The following is a 22,066-nucleotide window of genomic DNA, read 5'->3' on the forward strand; positions in this document are numbered from 1 at the left end:
TCTATCTATCTATCTATCTATCTATCTATCTATCTATCTATCTATCTATCTATCTATCTATATTCCTGTTCCGTAGTAGCATCAGGCATCCGTGAAACTCTTGGTTTCACTTCAGTTTCTTAATCTTAGACAGCCGGTAGGACTCCTTGGACGGGAGATCAGGCATTCACAAGGCTGCTACCTACCTATAAACACAGAATAAAAACAAACATCCGTGCCTTGAATGGGATTCGAACCTACGATCCAAGTGTACGGGCGAGCAAACACATTTCATGCCTTATACCGCCCGGCCACTGTGATCGGCAAAATTTTTACCTTACCAAAACTCGAACTCAGATCGCTCGGTCGCCCAGCCCGTAGCCAGTCGCTATACTGACAGCGCTATTCCGGCTCCATCTGGCTACAACCGGCCTCTTTTATATCTCTTCCCCCTCCCTTGGGTCATATGACTACACCTCTTTTATCTTGCTTGTATAAAAGCTATCCTTGTAACGGGCCCTGAAGGCCCATAGGACTGTCAGACGTCGAGGGTCCCACATTTTCTGGACAATCGGCTCACAGATGGCAGTAAGGTGGTCAGCCTTACCCGTCGGCCTACCGGCCACTATTTACCCTCAGGAAGATTCTTGGTATTCATTTCTATTAGAGGCTGAGTCGACCCTAGGACCATAGTGCGGCTGGAAGAATTAGGTAAATTGAAAAAAATCAACCTCATCGGGACTCGAACCCCCAACCTTCCGGCCTGTAGCAAAGTGCCTCAACCAACTACGTTACCGCGTGCCCCCACCTTGCTTGTATAACAGACCTTATCCTTGAGATTACACATTTCAACCCTGAAGATGGAAGAAGCAAGCTCCTCCTACATACACAAAATTACACGGTGTCTTAACCCAGAAGACCATATCCTACTCTTAGCAATTACTGTTGTGAATACCTCAAAAACTTGTATTTGTTTTATGATGCTCTTTAGGCTACTATCCCCATTGACAACCACATCAAAATACAGCGTGACAGGAACACAGGAAACTTGCAGACCATAGAACAGAGTTCGCTCAGAAGCAGGTTAATTGTGCTGAAAAGTGGATCTTAACTAGGCTCCTGTCTGATGACTTTGTTAAGGCTTGCTATCAAACTGTCTTAAAATCTCAGCGAGCTTTCAAATGCATGGATGTATTCATAAGCTTACGTACATTTACACCTCTTGCAGCCTTTCAATGATTGTTCATTCTCTCATACACTAATCTGTTTTATGTTAATGTGTGTTCCGTAACAGACTAAGCAGTTGATAATTGACACCCACAAAAATTAATGGGCATAATGAAAGATATTCTCACGTGTATTAGTGACTGTAGGCGGGTTTTGGAGTGGTGAGTTGATTTACAGGCCGTGACTACAAATAACTACAACACTATTGCTGACTTCCACACTAAGTCTTCTCAGTATGCTTTCACTAGTCTTTACTTGGTAACAGCTCCCAACAATGGCTATGACTCTGCAATGCTTTTTACTAGACGTTTCCTAGTAACGAATATAAGCATTGGAGATTCTTCAGCTTCCGTTGCCCGCTGGTTAACATTCAACAATCAAACTCTCAACTCCACTGTGACGCCAGTTGTCAAGATAACTCCTTGGCACGGACCAAGCAGAAAACACAGCCTCTCTATTGTTTATCACGCTGTTGCATAGGAACTGCCGGGACACTGACAACATAGAAAACATCGCTCGTCTATTGTTGCGCGCGTTTTCTTTCCGCGGGAACGTGTTTACTGAGCTGTTCCCTAACAATGAACGTCTACTCTGGCTCCGCTATTTCGGCTTTCAAGCGTCATGTCACAATATACAAGTATGTTTATCCCTATACATAGTGCAAGTCCGCCTAATTTCGTGACTTAGACCTAACTTACTTTGCAATGTGATACTCTAATTCGCCACTAAGATAGGTACGTATTCCACATTTAGTTTTAATACTTTTTCATAGATGGCTCCAGTAGAATGTAACACTACGAAATACGACATATCACAAAAATTGGTACGTTTACCCTATACATGTACATATATTCGTATATCAGTGGGAATGGACCTGTATGAGAAATTTACGTGGGTATTGCTTCATTGTCGTTTCATTAAATTAAAATTATATTTGAGATCATTACAGTGGTAATTATCAGAGTTATTGTCTTGGGTTGTGATGCCGTATAGTGTGGTAGATAGGTACCAACGTTTCAGAGGAACGAGCTCCCACCACCTTCAAAATTACTTATGATACTGAAGATGGATGCAGCTTTTTCCTCCGAAACTTTGGTACGTATCTATCATTCTACATGGTGTCGCATCATAAAGATCTGTAATTTTATGCTTCACTGAAATTCTTATTTTTTTTTTCACCCTTAAGCCATTGTTAGTGAGGAAAGGTTAAAATGGAGACCGAACCATCTTACATAATTTTTGTCTGTTGATTTGGAATCCCCTGTCCACACAGACATGAAGCAACTGTTTCTAAACGTGGTCTAGTTACTGCCTCAAGGTTAAAACAGATATAGAGTAGACGCGGGCTCAAGATATATAAATATACGTCACACGCGAAATGGGACAAATGTGGCATCATGTCTGACAGGAAGCCGGTGCTCCAAACGTGTTCTTTACCTCGTGTCGCCGTTCACGCAGTTTATCTTTCTAGGACAGGAGTACCAACGTAAACAACGGAAAATTCTTCTTCTTCCTCTACCTTCCGTGTTAGGCCTTCTGTCCTGTTTTCCATCAGAAGTAATTTGAAACTACGAATCTTATAGACAGTCGGTAGGACTCCTCGGACGGGGGATCAGCCATGTCGCAAGGTCGCTACCTACACATGACAACACAAACACACATCCGTACCTCAAATTGGATTTGAAAGCACGACCCCAGGGTTTGAGCAGGGAGAAGACATTTCTAACCTCAGACCTCGCGGCCACTGTGAGCGTTACAATGGAATATTGAAGTTTAAATATATCTAAACACTGTTACAATTCATATAAATTTGTCGCCGTAAACACACACAAGTCTCTCGCCCAAGTACGAGTAAACAATACAATAACCAACTCCAGATGAGGTCATTGGATTTTTCAGTCGACCTAATCCTTCCAGCCACACTATGATCATGGGGTCAACTCAACCTGTAACAGAAATGAGTACCAGGAATCTTCCTGGGGTTAAAGGGTGACCGGCACGTAAGGCTGACAACCTCACCNTCACTGACCGATGCAGTGAACTAGACACATCCCCTTTCCACCTGCTTTCACATTGGTATCTCGCTCGGCTTATTCTGCGTCGAAGTGGAGGCGTTAAGTTCCTCCAGAACATCAGGCTGTACTCGAACTCTACAGCATAGAAAACAGTGCTCTTCAGATAAATCCAATACACGTATTCACCCCTCTGTTTCTCTATGACTCTACAGCCTTTGTTGGGCCTTTGCCGCTTTTTCAGTTTCTTAATCCTATACACAGTCGGTAGGGTTCCTTAGACGGAGGATCAGCCCGTCACAAAGCCCCCACCTACACAAACAAAATGAACGCAGACGTACATCCATGCCTTGAGTGGGATTCGTACCCACGATCTCAATGTTCAAGTGGTCGAAGGCCGTCCATACCGTAGACAGTGCGGCAGCTGTGAACGGCCCACTCTACACTACAGATCTGTAAATCAAGAACATGGAGGAATGTCGAGAAAATTGTTAGGAAGAAAGGCAAGGGAGCTAGAAATGTTAGCCTGTATAAGAAACACATTACAGGAGACTGAGAAAACGAGTACTTTCTCAGATAGAGGGAGGTGTCTGGTGAGTAGCAACATATAAAATGCATTTTGGTAATGTCGAAAGGCATATTTAGTGGTAAATATTATCTTACCTCTATATGTAACAAATATTGAGGTTAAGAGCTTAATTATATTGTCACTAAGGCTTACGTTACCACGCATGCACTCGATGCTTAGAATCACACGTAGTTCTTTAGACCCAGGAGGAGAATATTAACATGCACTTTAAAATTAAAACTTTATTGCACATTTATAAACATATAAGCCTTCAAACGTTTGCGTCAGTTGATTAAACACAGAAGCTTTCTTACCTCATCTGAAACGTCTGGTTGTTTTGCGTTATTCTGTGTCTCTGAGCGTTCAGCATACAAACTGCATGGAAATGTATTCATACGTTGGCTACTTCCAGAAGAGTCAGGTTCTGTGTTTAAATTTACATCTTTGCTCTATTTTAACTCTCATGAGCTCCTGATATGCATTTTAGTCTTATCATTAATGGTTCTGCGGTTTCGGAGTATCCTGCTGTCTCCTTCTTTAAGGTACAAGGCCTAATATCCTGAAAGGCCATGATCTTATTTCATTAGCTTTTTCATAAGAACCTGTCTGTTCTGAGCTTCATCAGTCCAGGCCCAACCTTTCCACCCAGTTTATCTAACATACATACTAGTGTTATCTTTCCATCTACACCGAGGTCTTCCAAGTGACATTATCCTTCGAGGATTATTGGGGGGAAATTGTGTTATGATTTATTATGTCACGGAGAAAGTTGGCGCAAACGATAAACGCTTCTGGCTTGTGTTTTGATGTCGCGGATTCAAATCTCGGCAGGAGCACAAGCTATCCAGAGAAAGTTTTTATGGGTTTCCCCAGTATTTGGAGACGGACACGTGTATGACTCGAATTATGTCACTGCTACTCCCTTTCGCACCCCTTCCAAATTATTAATCACTAGTCGTCTTAGCTTTCTACACTTTATGAGCTGTGCTACTGACGGAGTTGGTACAGCTCAGTCGGTATAGCGACAGCCTGCGGACTGGATGACCTGTGTGCGATTCCCGGTAGGGGCATGATTTCTCTCTCCCTTCCGTAGCGCCCAGACCGGCTCTGAGGCCCACCCGGACTCACAACCAGTGGGTACGGGGCGGCACTTTCTTCCGGGATGAAACGGCAGGGGCTTGAAACTGACCAATCACCTCGATCTAGTGACGAGGTCAAGGATGGTGGAGCTATACGTACGTACATCAACTTCCCAGTTTTCATGGCATATTGCTTAATTAATTAAATAGGGACAACGTTACCTTCTTTCTACTGACAGCCTCCTTAAATAAACCATAAATAAGTAAAAATAAAAATAAATTTGTTTCTTCTCCATGCATCTGTTTGCCTCGTCCATCTTGTCCCCCTAGGTGTGATTCATATTAAAATAGTACAAATTGAGAAGCTCTTCCGTATTCAGTCTCAACCACACTCCTGTCAGCAAATAGACTTCTCCGAGTATGCTACATGCCTGTTTTAGTAACTTTCCTGCACGTTATGTAACCATTGCAAACGATGTACAGCTCTTAAGACTGTACCTTAACCCACTCAATACGAAATTCAAACATCCTCCTCTGTATTAGCGTTGGGCGACGGCTCCCTGAATCCCGCTCAGGCCTGTCGACTTCTGCATTTCCGCCTGGATATGTGATGCACGTGTTTGTGCACTAGACACTCAGTAGTATTAAAACGCTTGAATCTGAATACAAGTAGAAGCACTGAATGTCAGCCTTAGGCAATTCTAAATGTGTAACCCTGTGTTTAGGTCTATGTAGTCTTGTGTGTATATACTACGTGTATATCTATGTGTATATATGTATATGTACGTACGGTTGTCATAAATTATGCAGAATTAGGCTTATTTGTTTATTCTCAATCCCTCTAGTTGTAGTTGGTCTCTCAATCTTTATCGAGTTTCCAGGATATATAAATCTCAGTGGTTTGTAATCTTCCTGTTCTGGTAATCTATTTGTGTAGCACAGACCCTAGCCTATGTGTTGTAAAGGAATCTGCACTATTAAATGTTATTAATAACATTAATAACATTAATGCCCCTCGTTGGTGTCTCCACCTTATCGTGGTGAGGGTGTTTGAGTATGCCAAGGACCCTGAGAGCTATACCAGCGGTAGCGTAGCTACTGGCAGGGCCTCCCTTGCTGAACAGGTCAAAGGGTAGGCATCAGACGAAGAGAGACACCGAAAACTGATGCCGGAAGCAGCGTCATCAGCGGCGACTTGAAGCACAGAGAAAATAATGCTCGAGATGGTTCAATTTCGTATAGCAACAGGCGTGACCAGAGTGGTTTGAACGGCTGTTGTACTGCGATGTGGAAAGCAAATGGAAAAACTACCACATTATCACTTTTCCTGGATAGTCTCTTTCCAAAAACAGAAGATCGCATTAAGTGGAGAAACTGTTTTGGAAGAGGCTGTGGACCTGTCATCTGACAGATTACTGATGAATGAATGAATAACATTCGAAATATTATTCTTTTCTCTGATGCCTATATTCTGATCTGATCTTACCTAATCTACTTTATGAAGGTCATATAAACCTCGTCTGTGTCAATTCCTGTGCGTAGGGAGCTACAGACACGCACGTATGTCCTTTGAAATGTTATGAGATTTTAGCGAAATTGCGTTTGGTTAGTTCATGGTGGAAGTACGAATGAGAGTCAGTAAATAGGTCAAAAATTGATATATAACTTAAAACATTTGATATTCGAACCTGGAGGGAAGAATTATTTGTAGATATATCCTCCACCACTTGTCCCGTCGCTTTACCGTGCGTCGAAACCAGCAGCAGATAAATATTTTAACTGTTGTCTCAGGCACTTCCGCGCCTCCGTTTCAGCCACTTCATCAGCAAAACCTTTGCCATCCAGTTGTGAACCGCTTTAAGCGAAAAACACTTTAACTCTAAACTAATGAGGCCGTAATAGACCTTTAGAATGGCGTAAGCCTTCATAATGCCAATGGCGACCTTCTCTCTAGCAGACAGACAAAACAAATTTCTGTCACCCAGTGTTCCACGGTTCTCGAGACTTTTATATAAACTCCTGATTTTGAAAGTGAAAATATTCTAAAATAACAAAGGTCGTTAGTCGGAACAGACATCAGGGCCATGCACTTAAACTCCAAAAATATTTTCCCAGCCACAGAGATACCTCGTTTGATTTGTGTGTTTACAAGTCCTTCAGCTGTCAGATGTACATCACATAACTCTTTGACGTTAGTACAGGACGTTACCTCGTTTGACGCGTTATGGCTACTGTGTGTGGTAGCCGGTATCGCCCGGAGGGGAAGAACCGAGTCTGTGTTAGAGAACTGGGTGCTGAGGAGAACTTTTGCACGTAACACAGAAGTTACAGAAGGGTCGAGAAAATTATGTAGTATAAAGAGAAGCTTCATAATTTGCATTCTTTCCAAAATATATTTATTCCACAGCACAGAAAATTTTATCTTTTTGTACAAAATAAATGAAGCCATTTTTAACAAAATGGTAGAGGCGCAGAATAAGAAACCAGAGTGGGTGGTTGTAACTCGCATAATTATTATACATTTTGAAATAAAAACATTACTTAAATTTAAATAAATCCTATTCACAAATAAAATATATTTTCCCCACAGTTGGAAAACATTTTGACAACACCAAGAAAAATATTTTTTTTNTTCCAGTTTCTGATAATGTTTTTGGATTCTGTCTGTGATTACGGTTCTTACATATGGGATCTTGAGGTCGGTGTGAAGAGTTTGGTTTGACACGTACCAAGGTGCGTCAACTATGGCTCTAAGTATTTTGGATTGACTTCGCTGGATGATTGTTATGTTGGATTTGCTGGCGCATCCCCAGAGCTCAATGCCGTATGTCCATATGGGTTTAATTATTGTTTTGTAGATCAGTAGTTTATTATCTATTGTGAGGTGAGATTTCCGACCTATTAGCCAATTTATTTCCTTGAACTTAATTTCGATTTGTTTTCTCTTCTTCGTTACATGGTGTTTCCAGTTTAATGTTGAGTCCAGGTGTAGTCCTAAGTAAAGAAAAATATAAAAGTGAAATATTTGTCATTTTGATAGATACTAAAGGGTTGTGGCGATGGTATGTGACACACATGGTTATTGGATTTTGTCCATCTTCCTATATTCTAGAAACTTGAAACCAAGTTGATCAATTTGATTGAGGTTAGCTTTTTCTAAGGGGCCCAAAAGAGTAGGCGTCTTTCCCCCCCCACATGAGGATGGGAACAGATCCATTTTCCGAAAAGTTGTGTTTGTCAGTTTATAGAATACCGGACAATGGAAGAAGTCCCGAGACCCAGTAATTCTGAGTATTTACCACTTTTTCTTAACATTCTGTACGGAGAACAGTGAAGTAATGGAAAACTCTTTGTTCAGAATTCGAATCCGTGTAGACGAATTTACGTAAAAATATATTTTCTTTTATGTTTTCTAAATTTTTGCCTAATGTTACTGGGGGTAATAGATCAAGTAGGGTTAGGTAGGAGCAGCAAGCATGGGAGGAAAATAAATGCACATAAAGTTTTACTCGGAATATAAGAGAACTTAGAAATAATGTGGAGACTTATGTTTAATGGGCGTAGTCCATATGTCTAATATTAACATGGATCCCACTCCCCCATACGCTTTCCTGACGTAGTTCTTAATTCGTCGAGCACAAAGACAACTTCAGCCTTTTACCTTTACCCCAAGAAATAGAATAGGCATATGATGTTGTGAGCAGGATTCATCTGGCTCGAGTTTGGAATCAGCGGTGGAACCGTGTGAAAATATGATCTTCCAACTCCTTAACGAGTACTAGCTTCTGAAGAAGGAAATTCTTCACACGAAGCAGAAACTAGTTGGCACAGTTTACCCTTTACATTCTTATGCCGTAACGAAGGAAGAATATTTTGATTTGTGTGACACGTCGTGAACGGAAATTCGAAATCGGAATTAATGATTTCACCTTGTCCATCCGTCCGTCTGTAACGTTGTTATCAAGGTCTGTTTTCCAACAAAATTTAAATGTAGGCCTACTGAAGGTTATAACAAAGCAGAAGCAGAAACACTGAACAGTTCAGGATCGGTTTGTCTCCTGCTTCTACTGGTTTCCTGCTTAGCCGAATGTTCAGTCCTAAAGACAGAGGAGATATGTTCCTCCGAAACATCGGTCGACTTTCACCGGGCTACACCGAGTTACATAACCCATGAGCTGAGCCTTTCATGAGAAGCCGTCGTTTGTGCAGCTACTCAAGAATTTCCAGGCATATTATAGAATTCGAACCTTCATTACCGTATTCACAAGGGTCTTCCACTTGACCCTATCCACATTCCAATTCCGAGGCCCTTTGTGACATTTCTTAACAAAATTGTTTTTTTACGGCGAGAATTTATCAGCCTCACGCCAAACCCCCCCAAGCTAGAGGACCAACCCTGTCGGCTGTCTCCAAATGCTTATTCAATTTACGTGTTGTCCTCCATCCACTGCCTGAGGACGTGCCATTCCGTGGTGACAAGGGACCCACTTAACGTGGGATGCAACAATTCGTAGCCTGTATATAGATAACCAACGTATGCGATGATATTTGTTACAGTGAAGTTTTCTAGATGTGTGTCGGGTATTGACAACTGGTGATTATAATTAATTAGACGGAAGAAAGCCCCTGTTACTTCTTTTACCGAAATTTCCGCTCTGAAGTGCCTGGGTTTTGGGGAGCCCACAGAATCTGGTTTTCTTTCTTCTTTACCTCTCCGCAATGAACTTCATACGTATTATCCGAATAAACCAAGACGCGGAGAATGGACGCCAATATAAGGGGAGTTTCCCTTACATGAACAGCTACAGGATTCATGTGTAAGGTGTAATCGTGATTTGTTTCCATTACTGAAATGAAAAATGTCAGTGTCAGAGTTGCTGAAAAGGAAAGCCCTGAACAAAAGAAATGCGCATTTCTATAGGCCATTGTGCTTTAGGAGTTTCTTTCCGTTTCGTGTTGGAGACAAATGTTGCCCAACGAACCAACACACACCATGCGATACACGTGTCATTTTGTTTCATTATGTCACTCAAATTGTTTCAGGGACAAAAACTACTATTTAAAAGTGTTAATTTCTTTATTTCTTACTTTACGTAAGAACCATCTATCAAGTGCACAGGGTGATTTTAAATGTTGAATTAGAAGGGATACGGAAGAAACCGAAGGCCTGAGACTATTTGGTAATATCCAATAATTCTCAGGAAGTACTGAGGGAAATCATGAAAATCTAAGTTTGTATGCTTGATTCTAGATTGAGAATAAACTCGAAACCTACCAAATATTAAATATGAATTCAAACCGTAAAACAGCGCTATTTGGTAGGAAATGGAAAAGGGTAGGAGCCAGGATAGCTCAGCTGATACAGCGACGGGCTTGAGGCTTGATATCCTGGGTTCGATAGCCGACAGGGGCAAGAGTTACTTCTCTTCTCCAGAGCGTTCAGCTCGGCCCATCCAGCCTCCCATCTTATGGATACCGGGGCGGTTTCCCTGGCCGGGAAGAACGTCTGGCCATTCACTTGCATCTAGCGCCGAGGTCAAGAATGCTGGGGATATACCACCACTTTCCCATGTGTCTTCTGCGTATGGCGCTTAATTAATCAAACACCGATACAACTTTTGTTTCTTGTTGTGAATGAAACAGAACGGGGTTCTATCTTGTATCCTATTGGCTCTTGTTTTGCTGTGAGGAATTTTCCGGTATAAAACAATTGAACATGTTAATTGATAAGCTTAGTTTATGTCTGGATTATTTTCGAATTATGAGAGGATTATTTAGGATGGTGTCTGAAAGAAAAAAGCTTGATGTATGCTGCCTATGTGTGCGTATGCATTCACAGTCTTTCTCGTAACTCGGCAGAAATTTACTCTGGTGGCTACAGTTTGTATCTTAAATTCCTTCTTTCAATGAACACAAAATGATGATTTTATACGTTGTCTTCTGCCTTCACAAAGAACTGTGTAGTGCCAAATTCATGACTCCACACATCAGGAAGTGTTCCTTACACTAGGTGCAAGACATACACACATGCCACTTTGGCGAGGCGAGTGTTAGTATTCAGTTGTGTTGCAATTCTGATGACAGTGGAGTGGAGGGTACAGGAAGAGAGGTCAGCATTCTTTATCAGAAGCCTTAAGAATTAAAATTTGAGTTCAAAGCCACCTTGGTAAATTTATTTTGTGGAAAAAAATTTTTAGAATAAACTCGACACAGGGCGAACGATGTATTAGTATATAGCAAAATAATATGTTAATACAAATTAAATAGATGCTATATATGTATAAGGGGTGGGCCTTCTTGGCCCTTGCACCGCGACCACATTGATCTATTGTGCCTCCAAATACATGCTAAGATTGTTATATATTTAATGTAGAAGAAAGGCAGTCTATTTATTTTCTTGAAGTACTTTGGAAGGACCGCTGTGGTAAAGTGAAAAGCTTCCAGTGCCGGTTATCCTGGTGAAAGCGAATTTAATGTTATCGAAAAAATAAAACCGTTCAGTATTTACATTAAAATCTACACAGTTTAGATTATAACGACTTTCCCTGATGGAGGAATAATATTTTGACTCTTTGTTAGTAAACTGGATGATCTGTCTGGCGTTTGTAAATAGAAATGTATACTGTAAACAACATTGCAGAACGAGAAGTTTTCAAAACCAGTCATTGCTCCCGTAGAAGTGACAAGAGTTATAACTTATTACCAAGGTTTTGCTTTCCCAAAAACTAATAAGATAAGTCTTACGTTATCACTAACGTGTGGCAAATGCAAATAAACTCCGTGGCTTTATTCCCCAAGCGAACTATGTCGACAGAGCCACCACCGCTTGTCGGCCAGGTTAGTGCCAACTTTAGCGGATAGAAGGTGTCGCGTGGTTAGCGCAACGAATCTCCACGGCCGCTAATTTCGGTTTTCTAGACCGGAGCCGCTATTTCCTTGAACTAGCTCCTCAATTATCCTCACCAAGCTGAGTGGACCCCGTTCCAGAACCACTATTTCCCAGAAAATCTGGTATCGCTGGGAATCGAACCCAAAACCTCTGGATCTGTAGCCAGGAACTCTAACCACTAGAGCACAGAGGCGGTCGTGTAGCAAATACTCATTATAGAAATTATCTTGCATTACTGTAGAATAAAAAACAAATATATTAACAACAGTATACTACTGTATTAACCAAATTTTTCACATTTATTTATCTTTGATTTCATGATTACTTTCCTGTTTCTTATCGCATGTGGTCAAATGCAAACTTTAAAAATTAATACCTCTCTTCATATCGCTGTTCCAGGAAACAACAATAATTCACTGATATTCTGACATAGCATTGTAGCGTAGTGCCTTCGTAGAAATACTTACTGAAACTTAAAAGAATTTTTTTCATCATAGTATGGCCTACACAAAGGAAGGAATATTTCTGCCTATCACTTCATCGCTTCAGATGGATGGACTGACAGACAGACAGACAGAGAGGTAGACAGGCAGGCAAGCTTCCAAAGGAAAAATTGACCTTATTGAAGAATCATGTTTTCTATGACGCCGTGTAGCCCGCTGAAAGTTAACCAACGTTTCGATGAACCCATTACCTCCACCTTCATGATCGAAGAATAAGTCGACCAAGAAACCAGGGTGGAAGCTGGTGAGAACCGCTGTGATAACCTCAAATCCTTCACTGACCTTCCTGTTCTCAGCAAAGCTGACTTCCGTATTCTTGAGCTTCTGTTGGTGTTGTACTTGTGTTTGAGACACTAAACTCCTAAGTGAAATTAATGTCTCGACATTTACGAGTAACACTGCGCGGTAAGAGGGAGCAATCTGTAAAGTCACATAAAAGAACGTCAGTAATGGCATCCCATAAAGGATTATAACGATAAATTCGTATCTCTGCATGCACACACATAAATTTAGAGGCAATGTAGGAACAAGGCCGCAAAGAAATGGATGAGATGTCTGGTATGCTAAAGTTTCTGCAGCCGTAAAATCGGATTAATCTGTAAAACGTGTGCAGTCACCCGAAAAGAGCTTTGAGTAATTCTAAGTGTGCATCTTTGACATGCTAATTTTCTTCGCATTTATTTTAATTTCACCGAGATTAACTGTCGTGGAGATCCGTTGCGCTGACCACGTGACACCCTCTATCCGCTAAAAGTTGGCACTAACTTCGCCGAGAGGCGGCGGTCGCTCGGTCGGCATAGTTCGCTTGCAGACTAGAGGCCACGGAGTTTTTCTTTTAATTTTACTTTCCCATACGCTGCTCGCTCCTGGTAGAGTTATTATAAACTGAAAACAAACATGAGATTTTGAAGAAGACTTTAATATACTCAATAAATAAAGTCCCAATCTCCTATGGATCTGAAAGAAAAAGAGGCAACTAAGGGATGTTAGGAAGAGAGAAATAAAGATAAATAGTGAGATAAAGATGTATGAAGGAAGCAATAAAGAAAGAAAGGAAAAAAAATAAGGAAAAGGATGGAAGCATCCACGCACAGAATTACGTTAAACTTTATAGCGTTTGAGTGCGGCCAGTGGTCGTGTCAGAGATATGATACTCTGTTTTCGGTCTCATATTTGGGGGAAGACTGGCCCCTCTGTTATATTACATTACGTTACATTACATTGCATTGCATTCCCTGGATCCAAAGTTAGTTAAAATGACTACAGGATGTGAAATGTGCAGTACAAATACAAAAACATATGTACAGTACAACTGTCACGCAAGAAAGAACAAGTGTTACGCATGAGTCTATTCAAAATTATATCCACATATATATGTCAATAGTGTCAACTTATGTTATTTACACAGCCTTTAAGTGGATGAGTCACTTTCTAGACAATAAGTAGTCATCAACCGAGTAGAATAAGTGTGTTTAAATATCATTTTATTGTTTTTAAATGGCGCTTTTTCGTTTGACTTTTGAAATCAGATGGCAGATTATTGAAAATTTTGATCCCAGCATATTACTCGTATGCTCTTTTCTGAAAGCATGAGAGGTTAGAGTTTGATTTTTGGAGGCAGTGCTGTGACCGGTCCTCCTGAAGAGATTCATCTTGGCTTACTTCAGATAATTCTGGGATATTTCCTTAAAATGTACCACTATCGCTTTCATGTTTAGCCTGCCCCATTCATCTTTCATAGACATAATTACCCCACTATGCCTCATTNAGTGTGTACATCACCTGCATGGCAGCGCACCCACACAACCCAGCGTCTCCTTACGGCAGCTGCGGGAACCTGGTGATGGCATAGCAGGAATCGCTGCTGACTCTCTGCGCATCAATGGCGCCATCAGGCAGTTCAAACAGGTACTGACGTTTTCTCTGTTCTGCAACTCTGTGCTCCGCCACGTGAGGCGCTTTGATTGAATCCTTTGAGAGGGTAAGGTGAAAGTACGTACTTCAACCTGTTAGCAGTCATTTTGACACAGATATTTTATATGGGCCTATGTTATATAATTAAATGATGTCTTTGTACACATATGGTGTGTGAAATCGAACAAAATGAATAAGGTTTGCGTGTTTTGAAGTACAGTGTAGGACTAGTGATAAAAATTTGCCGTTACCTTCCTGAAGACCTGCCAAGTAAAATGGTCACAGTTCGATGTCTGATGAATCAGTTGTATAAAAAGGCAATGTAATACAGTAGTCTCACATTTTAGCTTTCTCTACTTTTCTATCGGCTCACCGTCTTCCAATATTACTAACATCGGTAGTCTATAGGTCTGCTGCGTCATTAGGCAATAAATAAGTCAGTTGATTGGGTAGGATATCATTTGAAAATATAATCAATACGTGGTTTATTCTTGAGAATATATTTTAAAGTACACCTGTACAAAATTTGGTTTAATTTTATGTAACGATATTTAAAAGGGCTACAAAATACTTCCTCATTTAGTTATGTTATTGGGACAACCCAGTCTCGATCCAATTTTTACTGGGAGGTTTCAAAAGGGCTAAAAAATATACCATCATTTAGTTTTGTTATTGTGACAACCCAGTCTCAAGCCAAATTTTACTGGGACGAATGGTCTCTAACCGTAAAATATGTCCATATGAGTGATTGCACAATTAACTGACATGGAGCAGCTGAATATAGTTTAGTTTGGAACCTCTATCCTGACACTGTCATTGAAAATTTCATGTCTATTTCAAGTTATATTATAGCTCGCTCTTTATTTTACAATTTTATGTACTACTAAATATAAAATTAATATTGTGTGTTCTGGGTTATGACATCGTTTAGTCTGGTAAAATGTGAGCATTGCTAAGGAGAAATATACTACCGTCATTTCCAGGTTAGATGAAAACAATGTTACTCCGAAATGTTGGTAAAAACCTACCAGAGTGTACGATGTCGTTTCAGAAGACCATAATATGACTCATTAATGCCATGGATATCTAAATTCTCGAGCATAAAATTAAATTTATTAATTTATTGATTAAAAATATACACGAAGCGATTCTGCCTTTTCTATACTCATGTGACTGGTATTCCTCTGCTGAATATACTTATTTGAAGTTAAATTAATGTTTAATCTTCGTTTTACACACCTACAAATCTATATACAAAAAATACGTGTATAATACGAACACCACAGTTGTTTAATAAATATGACATATATTTTCACCTTACGCAAACAAACTGAATTGCATATGTGGAAGAATACTGGGATTTCTAGTGTTCAGTGCCATAATTGGTAGTTCTTTCAAGTCAAGATACAAATTCTTTGTACCAAAACTGTTGTTCAAAAATAAGTTGCCCCACTGAAATATTCAAAACACATAAATGTTATCATTACGATAACAATTCAATTCAGTAATAATAAAAAAGCCATGTTTAGCAAAATGTGTATAGTAATGTTATATACTAGATGTAAAGAATTTGCATTTACAACAATGTATGGCACTCATAATTAATATAATTGTTAATATAAATGCTTAATATTATATGATATTTAGACGAAATTAAGTATCCTCCAATTGTTTCAGTTCTTTCCAGAATAAACAAAAACTTGTTTATGAATAATCAATTCTCAGGCATTCTTGGTAATAATTTGTCAAAAAAATAATTATTTTATTATGATTCTGAATCAATATGACAATATTTCTTTTTACTATTTTTTTCTGATATTTAAGGAGTGTAAACTATTATTTCGTATTTGCTTTCATATTTTTCATTTGTTTCTTCCACATGATGCATTTAAATTTTTTGCACCGCAGATGCATGGCACGCTATATACGTGTATATCCGTGTTAAATGGCTGCGTAGAGCTTCAAGTAAAGTCAAAGTATATGCAGGCCCTCAAATCATTTTCCTTCTTAAAATAGACAATGGTACTAAATTCTTTAATATTGTTTTGAAACAGCAGTCTTATAAATTTTTCGGATTTTATCGGATTTCAATCTAAACCAAAATATGTAAGGGCTCTATTTTTCTTTTTCTAAAAAGAAGGAATAACCGCATATATTATCATCCTCAGTACGTCAGTCCTTATTCATATTTATTAATTATAACCTTTCGCAATAAGTCCACATGGCACTGTAGTTATGCACAAACCGTTGTTTGGATATAAATAATGTATAGAAGGAAAAATTTGTGTAATTAGCACTGTCATTTCATCCCTTCTCTGTATGACACTTCACCACTTGTTTAAGTGCACTGTTCCGTAACCGTTTTCAGATGCTCTTGCCACGATGTGCATTAGAAAGCGAGCATCAGCCGGGTTATGAAGGGGACATGATGGTGGTTTCCGCCGCATATAATTAGTGCAGGAATGGGGGGGGGGGTAGATATGCATACGCCATCAGCACTTGCTCTTTTCTGACGTTGTTCATTTCGGGTCTGCCCTGGCAGATTTTTTAACTGTCGCCACGTGACACTACTTGCTACGGCACAAATAAGAGCCGGCCATTTGCATGAAATCCTGAATAAAAGTTGTATGACTGGACAGATGTGAAAGACGTACACATTTGCCTTCTATTGTTCTCTGGTTATTCTTGTCTCGGCTACAGATACTCTTACTGAGTATAGTCACGGAAGAATGAACACACATCCCCCTCCACTGATGTGCGTAACAGCTATATCCACTGCATGTCTTCTCCTAAAAGTAAAGTTGACCTGGATTTAACTAATTAAGCGTAGATGTATGGAGTAGTGGATGTATAGATCCATATTTTCTTGACTTTGGAGGTGAGTGGTCAGCTTCACGTCCAGGTGAAAGAGCCCCCCAGTACCCATTGGATAGGAGGTTGGGTGAAACCCAGAGCTGGTCTGGACGACTTGGAGAAGAGAAAATTCTTGACCCTACTGGGACTCGAATTCCGACTCCTCGGTCATCCAACCTGTAGCCAATCGCTGTACCGACTGAGCTATCCCGGCTTCTTGCGTATCTTCCCTTACTCCCATTATTTATCACTTGCATTCTCACTGTCTATGTCTTTTCTTTCTGTTACTGGTGATGACAAAAGGTGGGGTGATGGGGTGGCCAATGTGAGTAGTATTTGGACAGGCAGCATAGTTAAACTCTCACAACTCGTGGTCATTCTTTTCCTGGCCGTAGTATACTCAGCACGCCCGTTAGTTCACTTAAACTTTTCCTTTAACATTTGTAGAATGTTCCTTTTGAACCATCTGTACATTTTACAGCGTTTTTCGTTATAAAGCGCGTGATCTTTGATCATTATTTTTGTTAGGTTTGTAAAGAAGAGAAATATAAGAGAATCTTCCGTAAGCTTTTAAGTTTTGTAGCTCTGCGTGTTTATTGTCTACACGTCACGCAAAAGTAAAAAAAAAAAATAAAAATCCTTTCGTAAGAGCCACGAAAGTCTGCGATAAATTATTCTGCATTACAAAGCTGCACTATTTTCCTTCACATTAACCCCACTCAGGTCGAGTATTGTATAATCGCTTTTACTTACAAAACTAAATGCTGTAGCACGAAAATATTCATAATCCTATGCCGCTGTGTAACTTTGGATACTGAGGGCCCTTTCTCCTCTTGGTGGCTTGTACCGTACAAAGGCTATTACGTTCCCTCCTGAAAGGGGTGTGTCGCCAAGAAGTTTGTTGCAACGTTCTTGAATGTAGTCTCTATTCCTTCCTGTCTACACCTGACAAACATTCGTAATAGATGGACTTTTGTCCCCACACTGTAAAAGTGGATGTTTCGGTTTTTGTATCTTGATTGATGATTGGGCGGCAGCAGGGAATTCCAGACACGTGACAGAGCATCTAAAGAAGCTACGATCTCAGTTCCTACTTCAATTCTTTCCCCTTTTTCTTTCGTTTATTCTCTCTTTATATTTTCCTTTCTTTATTCTGAAATTAAAGTATTTTCTGGAGGACAGAACGAACCGCGTATATGCGAGGCAGCAGCTCGGTCGTAGGGGAAGCCCCTAAGGATTAGGTTCACATCCTCATGAGGAAGCGTAAAGTGAGTTGAGTCTCTGATCCAAATTTTCTAGAAATTCTGTGCGTCTACATTCTTTTGTTTTTAAGAACCTACTTATTGAAGAGCTCAATAATTTGAACTCTTCAAATAATATTTTTGATATGAGTAAATCAAGGATGGTGCGATGGGTGTGCGCATGTAGAAAGCGTGTGTGTAAACCTGAAGGTAAGAAATCACTTATGAGAAAAATGTGCAAGTACAAGGATGGGTCTTAGGGAAATAAGGTTTTAGGATATTAAGGTATATACACAGCATGTCCAGGTTCTGTTAGGACTGTGTTCATTAAAAATACAAGATGTGAATTATTCTCAAAATTTCACTCTTTTTATTCAGAATAGTCTCCTTCTGAATTAATACATAGCTGGAATCGATTGAAAAGTTTTCGAGAACAATCACTGCACTCCTCTTGTGGAATCGCATTTAAAACTGCAGTACATTCCCTTTGGATGTCCTGGATGGTGTCGTGACGGTCTCCTTTCATTGCCAACTTAACTTTTGGGAACAACTAGAAATCTGCTGGAGCCAAATCTGGCGAATACGGAGGATGTTCAAGGATTGTGACCCGTTTTCTGGCCAAAAAATCGCGCACCATCTTCGATTTTGGTGGGGCATTTTCGTGGAGGAGTGACCAGGAAGCTTACTCTCGATATTCAGGTCGAATTCGAAGAATTCTCCCCCACAAACGATTGAGTACTCCGAGATAATAATCAGAATTCACTGTTTGACCTTCTGGCAGAAATTCCTTGTGAATAATTCCTTTGAAATTGAAGAAAACGGTTAGCAGTGTCTTTACTCGACTCTTTTACATGCGAATTTTCTTTGGTTTCGGCTTCTTTGGGCTCAACCACGCCCAAATCCTTGGTCAAAATTTGATGTACAGTACTTTTTGGTAATCCCAAAAGCTCCTCGATGAGTCTTGCAGAAGCACACCTGTCTGATGCAAGGATTTCGGTCACGTTTTTTCACATTTTCTTCAGTGCAACTTGTTCTCGGCTTTGATGCACGTGGAGCGTCTTCAATGTCTTCCCTGCCGTCACGAAATACAGCAAACCATTGAAAAATGTTCGAGCGACTCAAAGAGTCACTACCGTACAAACTTTTCATCATTTCGCACTCTTCTCCGCTGTTTTGCCAAACTTCAAACAAAATTTGATGTTGGCTCTCTGTTCAACCGGCATTTTCCGACGAGCGTCAGAAGGTCAGAACACATGATACAGCAATGCTTGCGCTTTGAAATTATAAACAGACACAGCTGAAACTTCAGGAATCTTAACGCCACAACTCGCCAACAGATGGCATTGCAGGGCAAATTTGAAAAAAAAAAAAAGAAAAAAGAGTCCTAACGGATCCTGGACACACCGGGTATACCTGTCGCTAAGCTATCATTCTGTAAACAGTAACCGTTGCTAGGCAACGCCCTCAATACACACGCATGCAACAATGGAACAACGGGATTATGCAACACTTTCTGAACAACGGCTCGCTAAACGCGTTTCCGCGGAAACGAACAAGCACGCAGCAATAGAAGAACGGTGTTTTTATGTAGTCCGCACCGAGGAGTTATCTTGGAGACAGTTCAGTTGCCAATTGTCAGTTGAAAGTCAGCCTGTAAAGAGAAGAGTAGGAGGTCGGTGTGAAATGTCCTCCAGCCTAGGACCCAGTTAGTTGAGGATTGGCAGTTCAGTCGAGCTGTGAGGCTGAAAAGAGACCGCGCTATATTTCAGTTGACAGTCGACAAGAATTCAGTTAGGGGATATTCGTCGGACACTAATGACGTGAGCGCGGAAAACTGAAGAATCTCCACTGTTAGAAGCCATTGTTAAGGAACGACTGTTGAAAACATAGCAGGCTGGAAAATTGCTTAGCGGTTTCCGCGGTAATCAGTGAATCGTGGTTATCAATGATAGCGCTGTAATTACTTGTAGTTGCGAGTGGTGTGTACAAGTGTGTCATAAAATCTAATTTCCAATCCATACCCCGTCTATAGTCACACACTTATACTACATGACGGTATGAATCGGTGACGGTCTATCTTGAACACGGCAATGAATTTTCGAATTCAATAAGAATTGGATAATTCTTGACCAGATAAGCGACTGTTTTTTTAATTCGCTTAGTGGGGGGTGGAGTCCATCTGGGTCCACTCGGCACGGCGGTCACTATTTGGCCAATTGTACCATGCCCCGGGTGATTATGATGATGGAGAATTTGATGGAACGAAGATTGGCAGGGGAAACTTAAGTACTGGGAGAAAACCCGCCCCAGCGCCACTTTGTCCACCACAAATCCCACTTGACCAGACCCGGGATCGAACCCGGGCCGCCGCGTTGGGAAGCCAGCGACTAACCGCTTGAGCTATGGCGCGGCCGATAAGCGACTGCTTACTTTACAAGAACGATCCTATCCCGCGGTGTTCTTATATTTATATATATTAAAAGAATATTTGTATTGTGACTTTGCAATATTGGGGAATGCTGTGGTTAGGCAGTTAACATTCCTGCTTTGTTCTGGTAAACCTAAATTTCAGGTCTTAGACTGGATATCACATGCCTTGACTGCGATTCTGAGTGGTCATTGTCAGTCCTTTGAAAACAAGTGCTGTGTTAGTAACTTATACTCGTATTAGAGCACAACCATCTAATTGCAGATATTCTTGAAATTCTCGTTCACTCAGTTATCTCACCGTTTAACGTTAAATTTACTAACCTGGGAAGTAAAGGCCGCGCCACAGCTCAAGCGGTTAGTCTCTGGCTTCCCACCGCGGCTGCCCGGGTTCGATCCCGGGTCTGGTCAAGTGGGATTTGTGGTGGACAAAGTGGCGCTGGGGCAGGTTTTCTCCGAGTACTTCGGTTTCCTCTGCCAATCTTCATTCCACCAATTGCTCCACAATCACCCTCACCTATCTGGGGCTGATACAATAGGTCAGAAGTGGCCGCAGTACAAGGGACTTAGTCCCACCCCACTAGCAATAAAAAAAACCTGGGAATAATTATTGAATAACCCAAACACTGTTGGATTTCATGTTCTCGTCGAGGTGGCTATGAAGAATACTAATCTGAAAGAAGTTTACCCACGTTTCGGAGGTAGATACTGCCCCCATGTTGAAGGTTGAAGAATGAACCAACAAAACAAGAAAAAGAAAGCAAACATCAAATTTGCTGTTTTCTTGTTTCTTTGTCTCCGGGCTTATTTTTCTATCCAAAGCTGGAGGCAGTATGTCGCTTCGAAACGAAGGTATATTTTTACAAGGTCGACGCCACACACCAGAATATAGTACACCTCGGCCAAAATATTGATTAACACTGACTTTCAAATATTATTGTACGGAGATAACACAAAGCCAGAACATCACACAGATCACAGGTCGTAATTTGAAAAATTAAACCGTCATAATCATACTTGGTGAAGTTTGGGATCATATTTGCATGTCTCCCCTATTAATGGAACCCCGGTTATGTCTGAACTAAAAGCTAATGTTAGCAAATGGAACTATAAACTTTCGTGAACTCTAACTTCAGATAACAGTACAGTGCGATGGCATACGGTTTAACCGTTCTTCGGTTCTGCTAGCTCTAGTAGAGAAATCGAACTCCTCTCAGGGCGTGTTGACTGGCGTAGGGAAGTCACCTCAACACCAATTAACTGATTGAAGTCTTTATTCATCTGCACTATTTCACTGGTTACTGCCCATAGTGACACACTTCACAGATTTATGGATGTAGGTTTCCTTACTGTTTACTAAGGCACACACGTTAA

General features: G+C 40.6%; 1 protein-coding gene across 1 annotated transcript in view; it reads left to right on the top strand.

The window, feature by feature from the left end:
• Positions 1-22,066, top strand: part of LOC111864709 (small conductance calcium-activated potassium channel protein) — a gene marked incomplete in the record, with an annotated part of 758,647 nt that overhangs the window by 387,336 nt on the left and 349,245 nt on the right. The window contains 1 exon segment of the mRNA XM_033751546.1: positions 14,028-14,165. Within this exon segment, the coding sequence (XP_033607437.1) occupies positions 14,028-14,165 (138 nt within the window).

The sequence above is a fragment of the Cryptotermes secundus genome, unplaced genomic scaffold (assembly GCF_002891405.2).
Source record: "Cryptotermes secundus unplaced genomic scaffold, Csec_1.0 scaffold654, whole genome shotgun sequence".
Lineage (NCBI taxonomy): Eukaryota > Metazoa > Arthropoda > Insecta > Blattodea > Kalotermitidae > Cryptotermes > Cryptotermes secundus.